This window comes from Rhinichthys klamathensis, unplaced genomic scaffold, assembly GCF_029890125.1.
Source record: "Rhinichthys klamathensis goyatoka isolate OS25496 unplaced genomic scaffold, OSU_Roscu_1.1 h1tg000438l_1, whole genome shotgun sequence".
Classification (NCBI taxonomy): domain Eukaryota; kingdom Metazoa; phylum Chordata; class Actinopteri; order Cypriniformes; family Leuciscidae; genus Rhinichthys; species Rhinichthys klamathensis.
The window spans coordinates 142,247-157,131 of record NW_026606934.1 but is presented as its reverse complement, the minus strand read 5'-3'; the positions used below and the strand labels follow the sequence as shown (position 1 = coordinate 157,131).

Below are 14,885 nucleotides of genomic sequence, written 5' to 3'. Positions count from 1 at the left end.
GATTCATTCCAAAATGCACCCTGAAAAGTGATGCAATCAGCATTTGTCAAATATACCATTTTAAGCATATAAAACACATTAACTATGTTAATTTCTTCATTTTTACAATACTTTTCGGCTGTGAAAAATACTGTGGACTAATGTATTTTCAAACCTCAAATGCAAGATGTATCAAAATAATCTGTTAAATATTTTTGTGAAAGCAACACTACTTTCAATAAGGCGCAAATCCAAATCTCAACCTCCTGTTACAAATAGACAAGTGCTTTTAGGTATTTGCCATACTTTAAGTAGAAATAAACATGTACAATCCACGTCTCGTGTACTATAAACAAAGAACAGCATACATACTACAAAAACGTTTTCCATATCACACCAGACTGCAAGTTGGAAACAGTGAAAACTGCATTAGTCTACAAACAAAACAAATCCCTGATTTCAGTCACGTTCGATCTCAATGTTGTCATCTTACACTATCAATTTCCTCTTCAGGGGTATGTTCTTGTGATATATACACTGGCTCAATGTAAGGATTTACTTCTTCATTATTTATCTGATTAAAGTCCTCCTGCATTTGTTTCCTGCTAGGTTCAAAGTCTTTCAGGTCATCCGGAGGAATCATAGATCCTGCAGTCCTGACAACAGACTTCTGTGATGGTACAGGCACTGGAACAAAGCCATGATACAGCATAAGTGGTGGTGTGTTCATAACCTCCATTGGTGGAGCCTCAGGAGACTGTACTGGCAGTTGCACATAACTTTTAGTTTCTGGGTCAAAGAAAGTTTTCGTTTTGACCTGTACTGGGATATCCACCAGAAAGTACTGTCCAGAGTCAGGGTCCTGTAAAAGCTTTCTCTGGGTGATTGGGAAGGACTGTGTTACAAGATTAGTGGTTGGTGCATAAGTATGTTCAATGCTGTTGTGGCGCAAAGGTAATGTCTTTGGAGTAGAGTACTGGGATCCTTCTATTAAAAAATTTGATTTAACTTCACCAGTGCGACTTGACATGTTTTCGTGTTTTTCCCTTAGAAATCTATCCAGACTTTGAGTCCTACGTTCCAGTTTCTTGGGCAAGTGTTTTTCATTGCTTCGACCTAATCGATCACTGTCATTACTTATATTGCCGTTCTCCAAATGATCCCCATGGTTTGATGTGTCATCTTGTTGTTTCTCAGTGCGGTGGCCTTTTGAGTCACTGGTTTGTCTTTCTTTGTCTTTGGATGCATGTTGCGGTTTATTACTAGGTTCATTCTCTTCTATGTTTTGACTCTTGTGGCCACTATGGTGTCTAGCATGCTTCTCGCTTCTTTGAGTTTTGGGCTCCGTTGTGTCATTGAGATGTTCGCTGTGTTTACCGCTGCTTCTATCACTGCTGAGCGATCTGTGTTCTGATCTGTCAAGTAATTTGTCAGTGCTGTGGTGTCTCCTCTCAGCCTTGTGACTGACACTTTTGTCACTGCTTCTGCCTTTACGCTCAGGTTTGCTTTTAGCTTCAGCCTTTTGTATCCTCCGTGTGGTGAGTTTCATGGCTCGGCGTAGAGCCTTTTCAGTTTTTGGAGGTACAACAGGTGGCTTGTTCTGACCATTACTGTCATTTCCGCTGCAGACTGAAGCAGATCTCTCGCTGGGTGCCTTGGATCCCTCCTCATCCTCTGCTGGTGCAATGTTTTCCTCCATGGCATCCCCTCCGCATGTTTCATAGCTTTCCAGGCCCTCAGATAAAGTGCTCACAGCAGAGCGCTGCTCCTCCTCCTCAGACACAGAGCCACTTCCAACTGATAGCTTTCTATCTTTGACTGTGACCAGGTGATTTGCTGGAAGGGACAATAAATGCATTGCTGGTTGGTTTGTTTTGGGGCTCTTGACTGATGCAACTGGAGAATGGACACAGTCCTTGCAGAGGTCCAGACCTTCCTCATCTTTCTCAGATCCATTCAAGTGGCCCTTCTGAGAAAGCTGTTGATCCTTGGAGGAAGTATGACTGGGTGATATTTGTGTTAAGCTTCTAGCTGACTCGATCAAGTTGTGCACCCATCCCCCATTGTCCACATCACTCGGTGGAGAAACATCAGACTCACTTTCATGGTTGCTTAAAGAGCAGGAATCTATTGTTGGTTTCTGTAAATTCTCCTTCACCTTTCCATCAACTCTTTCTTTCATGTAGCAGACCTCTGCTTTACTCAAGAACTCTTCCGGTTGTGATTTTGCCCCCTGTTCTGATTCATGAAATAGAGAGAGCTCACTTGAGTTTGAAGATCGACTGCTGTGATGTGTTTGTTTACCATTTGATGAGGGTATAGTGTGAGATTGCCCAAGGATATCATGTACTGTGATACTGTCCTTTGTGGCTTTATCAGTTTTAAAAGACTCTGATGACAGTGTTTCAGAAAGTTCCTCATGTTCATCTACAGTTTTTCCCTTTTCTGAGCTTGAAAGTCCAAAGAGGAGTCCATTGAAGAAGTCTTTTACATAGCTTTTACTAGGACCTTTGGATTTGTTCTGCTTCTGACCTTCAGAACCCTCTTCCTTCTCGTTCGTTTTTACCTTGTTGTCTTCCATTTCCTCATTTATGTTGTTTGTGTGATCACGTATAGCTTTTTGGAAGTCTTGTGTGACACTGTGTTTCCTTTTTGAAATCGAATGTTCCTCGCCTCTTTCTGTTTCTTTCGAGGAGCTGTTAGACTTCCGTTCACTCTCTGAATCGATCTCCTTGTAGATAATGGAATAAGTCCCACTTTCAGGATCACTAACTGTGAGTTTTGGTGGAACAAATTTATGTTTCATTTTGTCTTTTGGAGCCTTTTCATTGGGTCCCTCTTCCATAGACTTTTCGCAGCTTGCATCTTCAACAGGCTGACCTTTCTGAGCATCCTTGAGGTTCACCTTACTTTCTTTGTCATATTTCTCTTTCAGAGACAATACATTTCCTCTTTTGGGGCCTCGATTCTTTGATTGACTTGACTGAACTTTGTCACCTTCCCTACTTTCCATGTCCTCAGTTTTGACTGTAGCGTCACCTTCTCTTTTAAAGTCAGAATTACTTTCTGTCTTTTCACCTACTCTGTCATTACCATGAGAATTACTTCTCCCTCTTCTTGGGGGTATCTCGGGTTTAAAGGAACTAACGCCCAACTCTTCCTCACACTGTCCCACACTGCTAAGATTGCTACTTTTCAAATGATGACCTGTTTTTGTGCATTCCTTTGCATTACTTGTATTTTTATTCATCGACTCTTTCTTTTGGCATAATTTATCATCCTTGCTGACATTATCAGTGTTGCTTTCTTGATTGTCTAGGCACAATTTTTCTCTTTCATTATATTGTATAGGTCCTGCATGCTGGCACTGCCCAATAGATGCTTCCTGCTTACAGGGCATGGCTAATTTTACCTCAGCCACATGACTTTCACCATGTTTGGCCATGTCTTCTGACCTCGTTTGACCAGTCTGCCAATTTGTTTTAAAAGCAGATACAGTATTCTGACCTTTGCCATCCTTTGCACTTTTCTCCCTCTCATTCAGCATGAACATACTAGACTGTTGGTCCTCTCCACTGGTGGGTAACTCACCACCTTGAGGTTTTTCACAATCAACTCTTTTTATATCAATGAGTGAACATCCTGCATTGGAGACAGCCTTACTTTTCAACTTTCTTTGCTCTCGTTCAGCAATTACTTCCTCTAAAGCCATTTTGGCCAGGTCGTACTTATCGATGACAACATTCTCTCTCTTTAATGGTGCATTTGTCTTATTAGGCACCTGTTCCATTGATCCAAATAGTGTTCTCTTTTCAGAAATGTTTCTTTTCATTTTTTCAGAGTTTCCTTTTTGCTCTCTTTGAGTTTCCAAACCACTCTTTGATGTCATCTTTAGCTCTTTAGCTGTGTTAGCCTCTCCTCTTACATGAACCCCTTCTATCAATAGTGGTCCGTCCATTACTTTATCTTTATGTATGTTTGCAATATGCTCCTCTTGTCTTTTCTCTTTTGTTTTTGTATTTTTGGAATGCCTTGACCACTTGCCATTTTCATTTTTATCCTTTATAGTCCCTTTTTCTGCATTAGAACTATCATTATCATTATGATTATCATCATTTGTACTTACAAATCTCTGACTTTTAATGTAGTTGTTCTGTCGTGCAGAAAAGACATGCTTTACTCCTGTCTCCTTTCTCTGTGGTTCCTTCTCTTTAACAAGGCTTTTCTGTTCACTAGTTTTCAACCTATCCTTCATTTGATTTGTACCATCACTAATGACTTGCTCTTCCAGGTTTGGTAAACTTGCACTTGAACTTTTACCAGATTTGTTTTCAAGAGAACTTTCACTATTTAAACCTACAGTGGGTTTAGGGGCATTTAGCGTTGACTCTAAGGGATTATTTTTGCTTTGCAACTCTGCACCTTTAAACAATTTACTTGGATAACTATGCTCTGTGTCATGATCTTTGCTGGCTTTATCTGTGAAAACCTGCAAACTTGTTTCAACCACAGTTTGAGCATTTGCTCTAATATTAATCTCCTCAGGAGTAGTTTTTCTGTAAAGTTGTAATGAGGGGTAAGTTGCCTTTTTAGCTGCAGGGCTCCTGTCTGATTTTAGTGTTCCAGATTGAAGAAGACTAAATGCCAAATAGTCATCTGGCATCCCGCCATTTGCAGGAGAGCAAGTTTGAGTGTCTGCAGTTTCCAGCAAGGGACTCATCTGAGAGATGATGGCTTTGTGACTAGCTGGTGAAATAGTTGTATCTCCTGAAATCTGTTGTATTCCAAGGCCATCTTTTGACACTTCAGGCTGGGAAGACTCTTTGCTTTGATTTGCCACATCCAGACCTTTAAACTTTGGTGGACTGTACATTGTCTTAACCCGTTTTCTATTGTCTTTGAGATTGAACAACAAGCTTGATGCTATGGATTTGTACCCCTCTCTCCTAATCTCAGGTGACGGATGCACTTCTCTCTCCGCCAGTAGTGGGACCTCAAAGGCAGTGGGTGAGAGCACAGTTTGCAGTATGTCTGAAGTTCCTGTCCCATGTCTGGAGGGTATCACTGGTGTCAACAGCTGTGAAATACTGAAAGGAGTTGAACTAGCGGAGGTCTGGTCCTCTATTGTCTTCACTTCGTTTTTAAATGCCTGTGCTCTCCTTTCTCCAGTTCTTGTCCTCTCACAGACTGGTGAGTTGATGGAATGTCCCACAGGAGCAGCACTTTTTGCTCTACTTCTGCTTTTTCTCCAGGGAACGCAAGGTTCTGCCCTTTCTGAGTTACATCTCTGTTCAGAGGCAAGAGGAGGGTCCTTTGGAGGAATATTGTGTTGGATGTGCTTGGACTCTTTCTCTGGCTTTGGGGCTACACTAGGTACTGAAGATTGTACCTGTGGTTTAAGCAAATGAGTCTCACTTTGTATAGGACACTTTTCAACTTCTTTTTCCTCTGATGGGGGAAAACTTAATTTAAAGTGTCCATGTGCTGCAGTTAATTCTTTGTAAAGAGGTAAATCATACCATTCAGGTGGCCTATTGCTTAACATAATCTCCGATATGTGCTCCTGACCAATGGGGAATTTATTAAAATCCCTCCATGACAAGAACGGACTGAATTCACTGTGGAGGAAAAAGTTTATGGAATTCAGTTGTCTCAGTTTGTTGTTTTTGCTGTGTTTACTCTTAGAGGATTTTCCAGAGGGAAGCGATACATCCTTGCTTGATTTTTTGGCGGATCCTTTTTCATCTGATTTTAGGTGATTCTTGGCTTGGGAAAGATGTTCCACTGCTAAACTCTGGTAATCTGAAGAAAACTCAGAGAGCTCTCTTTGGATGCTGAGAAGAGCAGATTTGTCCCACGAATCACCATTTGTCATCTCGGTGCTCTCCCCATTCTTTTTGGCTGAAAATACAGCAAAAAGTGCAGAGTCTTTGGATGACTTATTTGATCTACTCAATACATCACTCGCTCCATTAAGGGGGTGAGAATTAAGTTTTTTGACAGCAGAAAACGAACTCTCTTGAGTCTTTTTTGAGACGTCCTCCACCACTGGCTTGTGGCAGCTGACGGGAGAGGGGGAAAACTCTGAGTCATTGTATATGGCTTCATCTCCAATGCACAGACTCTTGAAAGCTCGATCCGTCAGGCTCATGACCTCACGGTCTATTTCATTCATAAAGCTATCGAGATAGCGGAGGTGCTGCATGGTTGTCCTGTGACGCTTCTCCTGGATGCTCATGATGAGTACGTTTGCCCAGTTCCCTCAGTCTGATGCAGAATTGACCTGGCTTGACACTTCTTGCATTGTCATCACCAGATATTGGAGATTACATTGTGAGAATCTTGCAACAAAAAAAAAGAAAAAAAGAAAAAGAAAATATATCAGTTTTTGCAACGACACTCAAAAATCATATTTAAAAACTGATTTTAAAAAAGAACCTCGGATGTGGTTACTAATCTAGCCTGTGACTATGTACAGTAAAGAAAGATAAACCATGCCAAACACCAACTATTTTTAGAAGAAGGCAGATGTCTCTCTGCCCTTTCACATACACAGGCCACCTGCACAACCATTGGCAATCGTTTATTAAAACAAATGGATTTTCAAACTATGCAGAAGATTTTTCAGCGTGCCCTGTTCAACAGATCAAATTTTTAACATTTTATGCATTAATTGCAGACACAAATTAGTCATCATGCAGTCGTTTCTTTGCAGCTGCTGTATGTGTGGTTGATCCTGGTATAACTCATTAACCCATATTTATCCTGACCTGAATCCATTAACCAGCACTCATCACAGCTTATATCTGTCATGTGTCTTAAAAGAAGAGACTACAATATAGCATTATTACGCATTTCTGTGTATCTCTTGGAATGTCATCTCAGAAAGCTCAAGAGCTGACCATGCAAGGACAAATCTCGAGATATATTTATGAGCATTTAAAGGCGTGCACTTAGTAGCCAGGAAGTTTTGGACAGCGCAACATTTTTCCACCGCCCATAATTCTGTATCAACTTGCAGTCGGGGTAATTTCCCCACATCTGTTACTTTATTTATGTGAAAGAAGATCTACAGTACAGTGATAACGCCCTGACTAACCTCAAGGAAAGTTCTTCAAAATAACAGACTGTCTATCATAAAATTATGAAAATGTAAAAGAGCAGCTGCGCTCAACAGATCTTAGCTTTTTTTATTATTGAAAGGAAAATATAATTTACCTTAAGAAAATTTCAAACAGAGCTTCTGTCAGGAATGTAAGCACATGTGTTGAACTACATTAATTTGACGGTAACAGAGTAACGGCCTGTTTAAGTTTATTCCTTACCTTTTTTTTGTTTTCTTGGACAAATCCTTAAAGGTAAATTTCACACAAGCCACCAAGTGAAATCAGACTTCTCTGTTACTCCATAAAAGAAGACTATGAAAATGCTCTTCACTGAACACAACCTGAAGCTCATGGTAGAAATCCATGTTTCAGAAAGCACTTGAAGGAGGCTGAGGAAGAACGGACCGAACACACCCTACCGAAATAGTTGCCGGCAAGGCCAGAGCTGTAACACAGGAAGAAGTTAGTGAGCGCAAATATCTGAGCGACTGTTTGGTGTCGAGTGGGCGACAGATGAAATAGAAACGGTCATCTGCTATTTTGGTACCGGTCGCTTGAAGACCTAAGCTGTCTATACCTCTCCAATCCTACAGAGACAACAACATTTCACATTAACACAGCAGCTCTGGACACATGGGATGTTGTTGTATGGTGGCTGGGATGAGGAGTCGTTTTTCACACAAACAGGGGTGGTAAATATAGCACCTTGCATCACCCCACAGCAGTGTCACCAAACTCAAAGTGTGGGATGAGTGTCTAATGGAGTCTGATTACCATGACAGACTTCCCACAGTTGTTCAGCTTGTGTCTCTCTAGTACTTCTGCCTCCCAGTCCCCGCTCAGACTGAAAGAGGAAAACATATTTGCTTAGGCTCTGTCTTAATGCTTCTTAATTATGTAAATATGTTTATTTGGCTATGCTCTTCACACCTACACAGTGTCATAGAGAGTTATTTAAGTGTCTATTTGAAGCAGCCTGTATTTCATACAGTAATCGCCTGTCTTTCTTTCTGGCACACCTTTCATATCTCGGCTTATCTGTCACACGCCTGATTCTCCACTGAACCAGGCCAGACACTCGAGAATATTGATAGTGCTTTTCAAAGTTTTAATAGTAAAGGCCAGTAACGATAACTATAAATATATTGTTTTAATATAATTCTATGAGAGTATAGGGAAGTCCACACAACAACTATATTAATAACAACACAGAGGAATCACTTTTGAGGCAATTTATTCCAGCTGATAAATGATAAAAGCACACTGTAAAAAAAAATCCCGTTGTTTTTCCGGAAAAAAACGTCAGCTTACCAGAACTTTACCGTCAATAATACGGTATCAACATTTTTGGTTTTACAGACTTAACTTAAAATTTACAGTAATAAACCGTAATTCATTATCTGATATAATGATAATTTACCAATTCTATTAACGTATTAATATCTGTTTTGTACCATTGTAATACACTGACAATCAACTATGATCACAGCAGTGATGAGAGTCACATGATAAATCAAAGCTCATCACTAGCAATCTTCCACAAGACAGTTTATACTATTATATTGAAGCTGCACAGTGTTATTCGCACAAACATTAAACACCATGAAATTTTAAAAATGCAATAAACATTAATTTAACAACATTAAATGTAACATAAAACCCTAATGTACATAACTGATTAGAAAAGAACTAAGAAAACTAAGAATAAACATAGTTATTTCAACAAAAATAAATCAAATGTGAAGTGTCATGCAGGGAATTGTGGGAATGTCAATTTACGGTTTTTCACTGTAAATTATACAATGAGTTGTTCTTTTCACTTTCAAAAACTGTAAATTTAACAGTATTTTACAGTAAAATTACATTAAATGTACCGTTAGATTTATCACAGTTATTTACCGTATATAGTAAGGAAACTTTCTGTTAACCAATTAACAGTTTTGCACTGTAGCATTTTTACCGTTAAAATCACGATAATTTTTTTCAGTGCATTGACAACCAATCAGAATCCATCAGAGCTCAAGCATTTAAAGCGACAGAGGACAAAATGACGACGTAGTTTAACATTAGTAAATGAAAATACAACTGTTAATTGTTAGTTCATGTAAGCTCAGGTCCAATAAATAATATTAACAGATGCAACTTTTAATTTAAATAATGTATTATTAAATGCTGAAATCAGCATTTTCCAAAAAATTAATAAAAGTTTTAGATTTGTTTTCCTTGTTTTCCAGTTCATGTTAACTATGTACTGTAATTAACATGAGGTTAACTTGTGGAACCTTATTGTAAAAAGTGTTACCATTAATTTTTGTCATGTTCAGATCTTATTTCTTTTTGATATCTGCCTATGTTTAAATGAAAGTAAATATGCATTCAACGAGATTAAAGCGTTCACAATTGAGAAGACACTTTTATCACAGAAAACCAACAAAAATGTGTGAAAATATACAGGTTTCACAACATGCATATGTTTTGTCCACAAATGATTCATGGGAAAAGTCCCTTCCTAATAATATTTGAGCTGTAAGACAGACTCTGTGCGTCAGCAGTCAGAAAACTGTATACTGCATTTCCCTTTAACATCTGCTAATGTGAACCTCAAGGGGAGGAAGGTCACAAAGAGAGGGCAGACGAGTCTCTATCCTTAGCAACCCGGTCTCACCGTTTCCAAAAGGCTCTCATGTCCACTCAACCTCTTATTCCAGAGCAAGCAGGCAAGGCTATAATAGGACAACTGGACTCTTTCGCTGTAGGGGGAGTCCAGGGTGGCAGCAGAGGGGGTTGAGGTGATGGACGTCCACACATGGGCCGACTATCTTTCACTGGAGAATGCTTGACCATCATGGCAGCCAATAAATACTAGCGTGTCTGAAGCGCTGGCCTCAACATGCACTCGCTGCCCACAGAATCACTGCTAGCCTGAGGCTCATCTTACTGTTGTGTATCGACTGCCATGCTGGATTCTACAGGAAGAATGTATGTAAATGTAATAACCGTGGCCTTGCTATGGAATGCTTAAAGAAATAGTTCACCCAAAAACCAAAAAAAGATTTTATTTTTTCCATGGAATTGAACACAAAAGAAGATTTTTTGTATTTTTTGTGTTCCGTACAATGAAAATGAATGGTGACCTCTGCTATTTATCAAGATTTTAAGAGATGGACTTAAATTTTAGTCTGTTCCCCACCTATCGTAAGGCTTCAGAAGATCTCAAATGTAACACACGGGTCAAATAGACACATTTATGGGGATTTTAGGGTGAAGTATAAATAGCACTATAGCGTTGAAAATAAATGTACACTTCAGTTAAAAAGTTTGGGGTCAGTACGATTTTTAAAAGTTTTTGAAAAGTCTCTTTTACTCACCAAGGTTGCATTTATTAGATCAAATAATTCACTAAAAACAGTAACATTGTGAAATATTATTAAAGTAAATGTTTTCTATTGTAATACCATTTAAAATGTAATTTATTCCTGTGATGTCAAAGCTAAATTTACGTTTTTTTTCAGTGTCACGTGATCCGAAATCATTCTAATGTGATGATTTGCTGCTCAAGAAACATTTCTGGAAACTGTTAAATTATTTTAGGAATTATTTGATTAATAGAAAAAAAACATTTATTTGAAATATACATTTTTTGTAACACTATAAATGTCTTTACTGTCCCTTTTGAACAATTCAGCGCATCCTTGCTGGATAATTTTTTTTTTTTTTTAAGTATTTATTGTTCAATAGTAGGCTGCAAATATTAACATCAATCATGGCATGAAATGTTTAGTTTATCATGCAATTTAAACATGTATTAGCATTAAAAATCAAGGGAATTCTATCCATGGATCAATATTAATTAGAAGATAAACATTTCTTAGAACAGCTCACAAAGCAAGTCAATTGCAACACTGACTCATTGCAACAGACCCAAATAATATGACACTTCCACGTTCAAATATTCACCGTCACAAATACAGGCCGAGAAATATCTGGAGCCTCGAGATGTCAACAAATATCCTTGTGATGAAAACCATGCCAGTTCTGAGATGCAATCGTTAGGTTTCATGATACATGTGATTCACAGATCTAAGGATGTACAAATACCCATTCTGACGATGTTAAGCAATGGCAGTGTGATGTAAAGTCATGTCTAACATTGTTTAGCTATGAAGTTTACCACTAAACCACTTCAGTATACTGTCATTCGTCCACTAGAAAGTTTTCAAACACATGCGGTCATTCTCACACTTAGTATACTTCAAATATTATCCTGGTTTTATTTGTTTTGTTGCTCTAAAACAACATTTAAAAAATCAAGATGTATGATAGAGTAAAGAAGTGTCATTCCTTTCACCTTAAGAAAAATGGCGTTTACAATTACCAAAAGAGTTATAGCTTTTCTCATACTATAAATAGACATAAATAGAGCAGACAAAGAACTCTTGTTGTTATGGTTTAAGAGATTATGATAAGCATTTTGGGAGGTGTTTCATGCACACAGTTTACCACGTGCTACTGGACCAACACCAGCCTCTAAGTATTTATGGAAATTCACAAGTGTGTTTGTTTGGCGAGACAAGAAATGGAATTTTGAAGTTCTATTGAAAGGCACAGCTTTACTCTTTTGGCGTGCAAAAAGCAAAAAAAAAAAAAAAAAGTGTGTTAATTTTCAATTATGGTCAGTAAGAGATGATGTTTAAGCTTCAGAAAATGTTGATCTTAATAATATAAAATATCAAAATATGAGCTTTTTTTATTATTATATCGATCACTTCTATAAGGCTTGCGACCAATAAGCCAATTGCAACCAAATTCTATAAGGCCTTTTACGTGTGAATACAGTTCAGAACACTATAAAGTGATTTTGTTATTTTCACTCATAAGTAAACATCTAAATAAAGGCAACAAATACAAACAAACCAATGGTCACTGTATTTTTCATCCTCTTAGAGTTTGCACTATGCTGAGCTCTTGATATACAGATAACTTTGAGGCAATGACAAGGGAACAACTGACAATGTTGCTAATTTAAACATAGCAAAGCACGAACAGGGCTGACTATATAAATATATATATATATATATATAACAACATCAGCCTGTGAAGAGTTGATATGAATAGCAGTTATGCAAAAATGCAAAACCTCTGCACTAAATACATTGCTAATACCAGTGCTAAGCCCCATTAGATGATACAAAGATTAAAGCTGTGACACTTTACAAAAAGGCCCAATTGTTAATGCATTCACTTAAAGTAACTAACAATGAGCAATTCATTTATTACAGTTTTTTTTTATTGTTGTTAACTTTGTGTAATGCATTATCATAATGTATCTTATATTGCATCCTAATGCATCTTTTCAAACATAATTGAGATTGGTTGTCTGTTTTAATGCATTATACTTTCTAAATATGTGTTCAATGAATAGATCAGTGTTATTATTGATGAGATCACACAATGCATTTTAAGGTGCATTATCGTGCATAATAATTAATAATGCATTAAAAAAAGTGTTGCTGACTTTGACATATATAGCATTGCTTGTTTTATCCCAACTATTCGGACCACAAATTAATCACTCTGATTGTAAAAACCTAATACAATGATATTAAAGGCGTTTTTGATGCCGATTTTACAGTTAAAGTAATGTTTCGGCGTATAAATGTGAATCTTCCCATATGAAGCCCACACAGCGCTGGGAGAACCCGACACCGGTTTGAGCAGCTGGGAGAACGGACGGCCAAGGCCGTGATTATGAGTTGCTACGCGAGGCCAGTCTCTGCTGGCAGTTTATCGAAACAAGATAAAACGAGATGGCATGTTTTGCGGTTTCTGAATGCTCCATTAAACATGCTCCGCCATGTTTGTTGTGCCAACCTGTTAGTGCTTGTCCACAGCAGACATGCACCGCTGACCCCTGAAGAGTGAGTCTGCATTCTGGCCAGCAAAACACTTGCCGTCCGTGACCTTTGACTGTGTAACAAGAACCGGTTGATGGAAGCCTGTCACGAATATCCATCTAGAAACAATTAAAACCTGCATGAGATATTTTCAGTCTTCAGTGTTACATGATCCTTCAGAAATCATTCTAATATGCTGATTTGCTGCTAAACATTGATTATTATCAATCTTGAAAGCAGCTGTGTGGCTAAATATATTCGTGGAAACAGTGAAACAGAAAGTTCAAAGGAACAGCATTTATTTGAAATAGAAATCTTTTGTTACTGTATAAATGCCTTTCCTGTCACAAAAAAACATTGGTTCTGACCCCAATCGTGTGTCGTGGTCAAACCTCTAGTTGCAAAACAAATTGGTGCAATAGATCTCGCATGCAATGCATGTACATCTCAAAACATTGAATGGAGGGGTTTAGCTTGATGAACCCGCTCTGATTCTTTAACTAACACAAAGTGTGATGCTTAATGGAGATTGAGCATTTTCAGAATGGACAAATTGTATCTTGATACTGCTTTTTAAAAACAATTACCCCCTAATGGAAAGAACGTCGGAGGGCTGCATGCATATCATCAGCATCATCTTATCTAGAAATCATTTGGTGAACGTACAGGAAATGGTAATATTTCAACAGCAGAACAGCAGTAAACCAATGCAAACAACCAGTGTTAGAGCCAGTCATGAAAAGACTGAAGAATGTCTGAACATGCGAGATACTGCTCAGCCTTCTGCTTTATCTTCACCATCGGTAAGGAATTATCATTCAGATTATGGAAGTTGCGTTGCTAAAATTCTTGTTTTCATGGTGTTCAAAACTGTGACATCAAATTAAAAACATTGTATTAAAACATAATCAAAACTGAATAATGGCGTTTATGCTTTATTGATAAGATGCTGCACAAACCAAGAGTGTGTTGGACGCAGAAGCACATTTTGAACTAGAATATTAAATGAATTATTGACAGATAAACTAGGTCAACACATATTCTAGTAACATCAAGTGTGTGACTGCATGCAAAGTATCATTATAAATCTGATTTTTTTTTTTTAACTAAATCTGACTAAAAAACAATCCTGATCAAACTCTATAAAGATGTGATATATTATAATATGTGTTGATTGTTTAGTAAGTATTTAATTTTTTTGCATTTGTTTGTCTTTTGCATGGTTGAGAAAGGTTTGCACATGTCTAAGCTAATGTGTTAAGCAGGAAGTGATGTCACAATCACAGATATAATCTCGCTTCCTCTCGATCCTCGAGTCTTAATTGTGTTTACAGGAAGCTGATCAAACAGCTGAAAGAGACACTGATTTACATAATGCAGTTAAAACAGGCTTATGTGGCAAAATGAACAGTCACTTTACTTAAAGAGAAATTAAAAACACTGCTTCATGAAGCTTCAAAATCTTTGCGTATCTTTTGTTTCGATCCAATAGTTCGGAGAGCGTATTAAACTGCCGAAGTCGCGTGATTTAGGTAAACGAGGAATCGTTACATCACAACTGTCTCGAAACGTTTTGACATCTCAATGGTTCGCCACTAGGGGCCGATGATCTCAGTGAACCCATGAAACAGTGTCTATGTGTTTTTAACCTGATCCCGGATCAGTTTGATAAACTTTTTTAATGACAGACATTTGTATAATAAATAAGTAAGTGCAGTAGTTAATTGTCTCTTATTGGCCTGACTATCCACTCCCTCCATAAAACCCCAAAACAAGCCCTAGAAATTAATAAAAGAACGCATAGGCCTATTATACAGACATCATATTTAATGGTATTTGATGATTTGTTGATTAATAGACTGGACTTTTTATACATGTTTGGGCTGAGTTTGCATTGCATTTAGTG

The 14,885-nt window shown here is 37.9% G+C and overlaps 1 protein-coding gene across 1 annotated transcript; it reads right to left on the bottom strand.

The window, feature by feature from the left end:
• Nucleotides 1-463: 463 nt before the first annotated feature.
• On the bottom strand, nucleotides 464-6,217 carry LOC130071349 (uncharacterized). The gene is made up of 2 exons (XM_056236091.1): nucleotides 3,637-6,217; nucleotides 464-3,579 (listed from the first exon to the last, which is right to left on the bottom strand). Exons 1-2 carry the CDS (start codon nucleotides 6,215-6,217, stop codon nucleotides 464-466), a joined length of 5,697 nt encoding a protein of 1,898 aa, XP_056092066.1.
• Nucleotides 6,218-14,885: the final 8,668 nt, after the last annotated feature.

Coding starts and splice junctions, on each gene's coding strand:
- LOC130071349 (XM_056236091.1), bottom strand. CDS start 6,217: ATGAGCATCCAGGAGAAGCGTCACAGGACAACCATGCAGCACCTCCGC. Junction 3,580..3,636: donor AAGAAAGTTGAAAAGTAAGG/CTGTCTCCAATG, acceptor ATTGTGAAAAAC/CTCAAGGTGGTGAGTTACCC.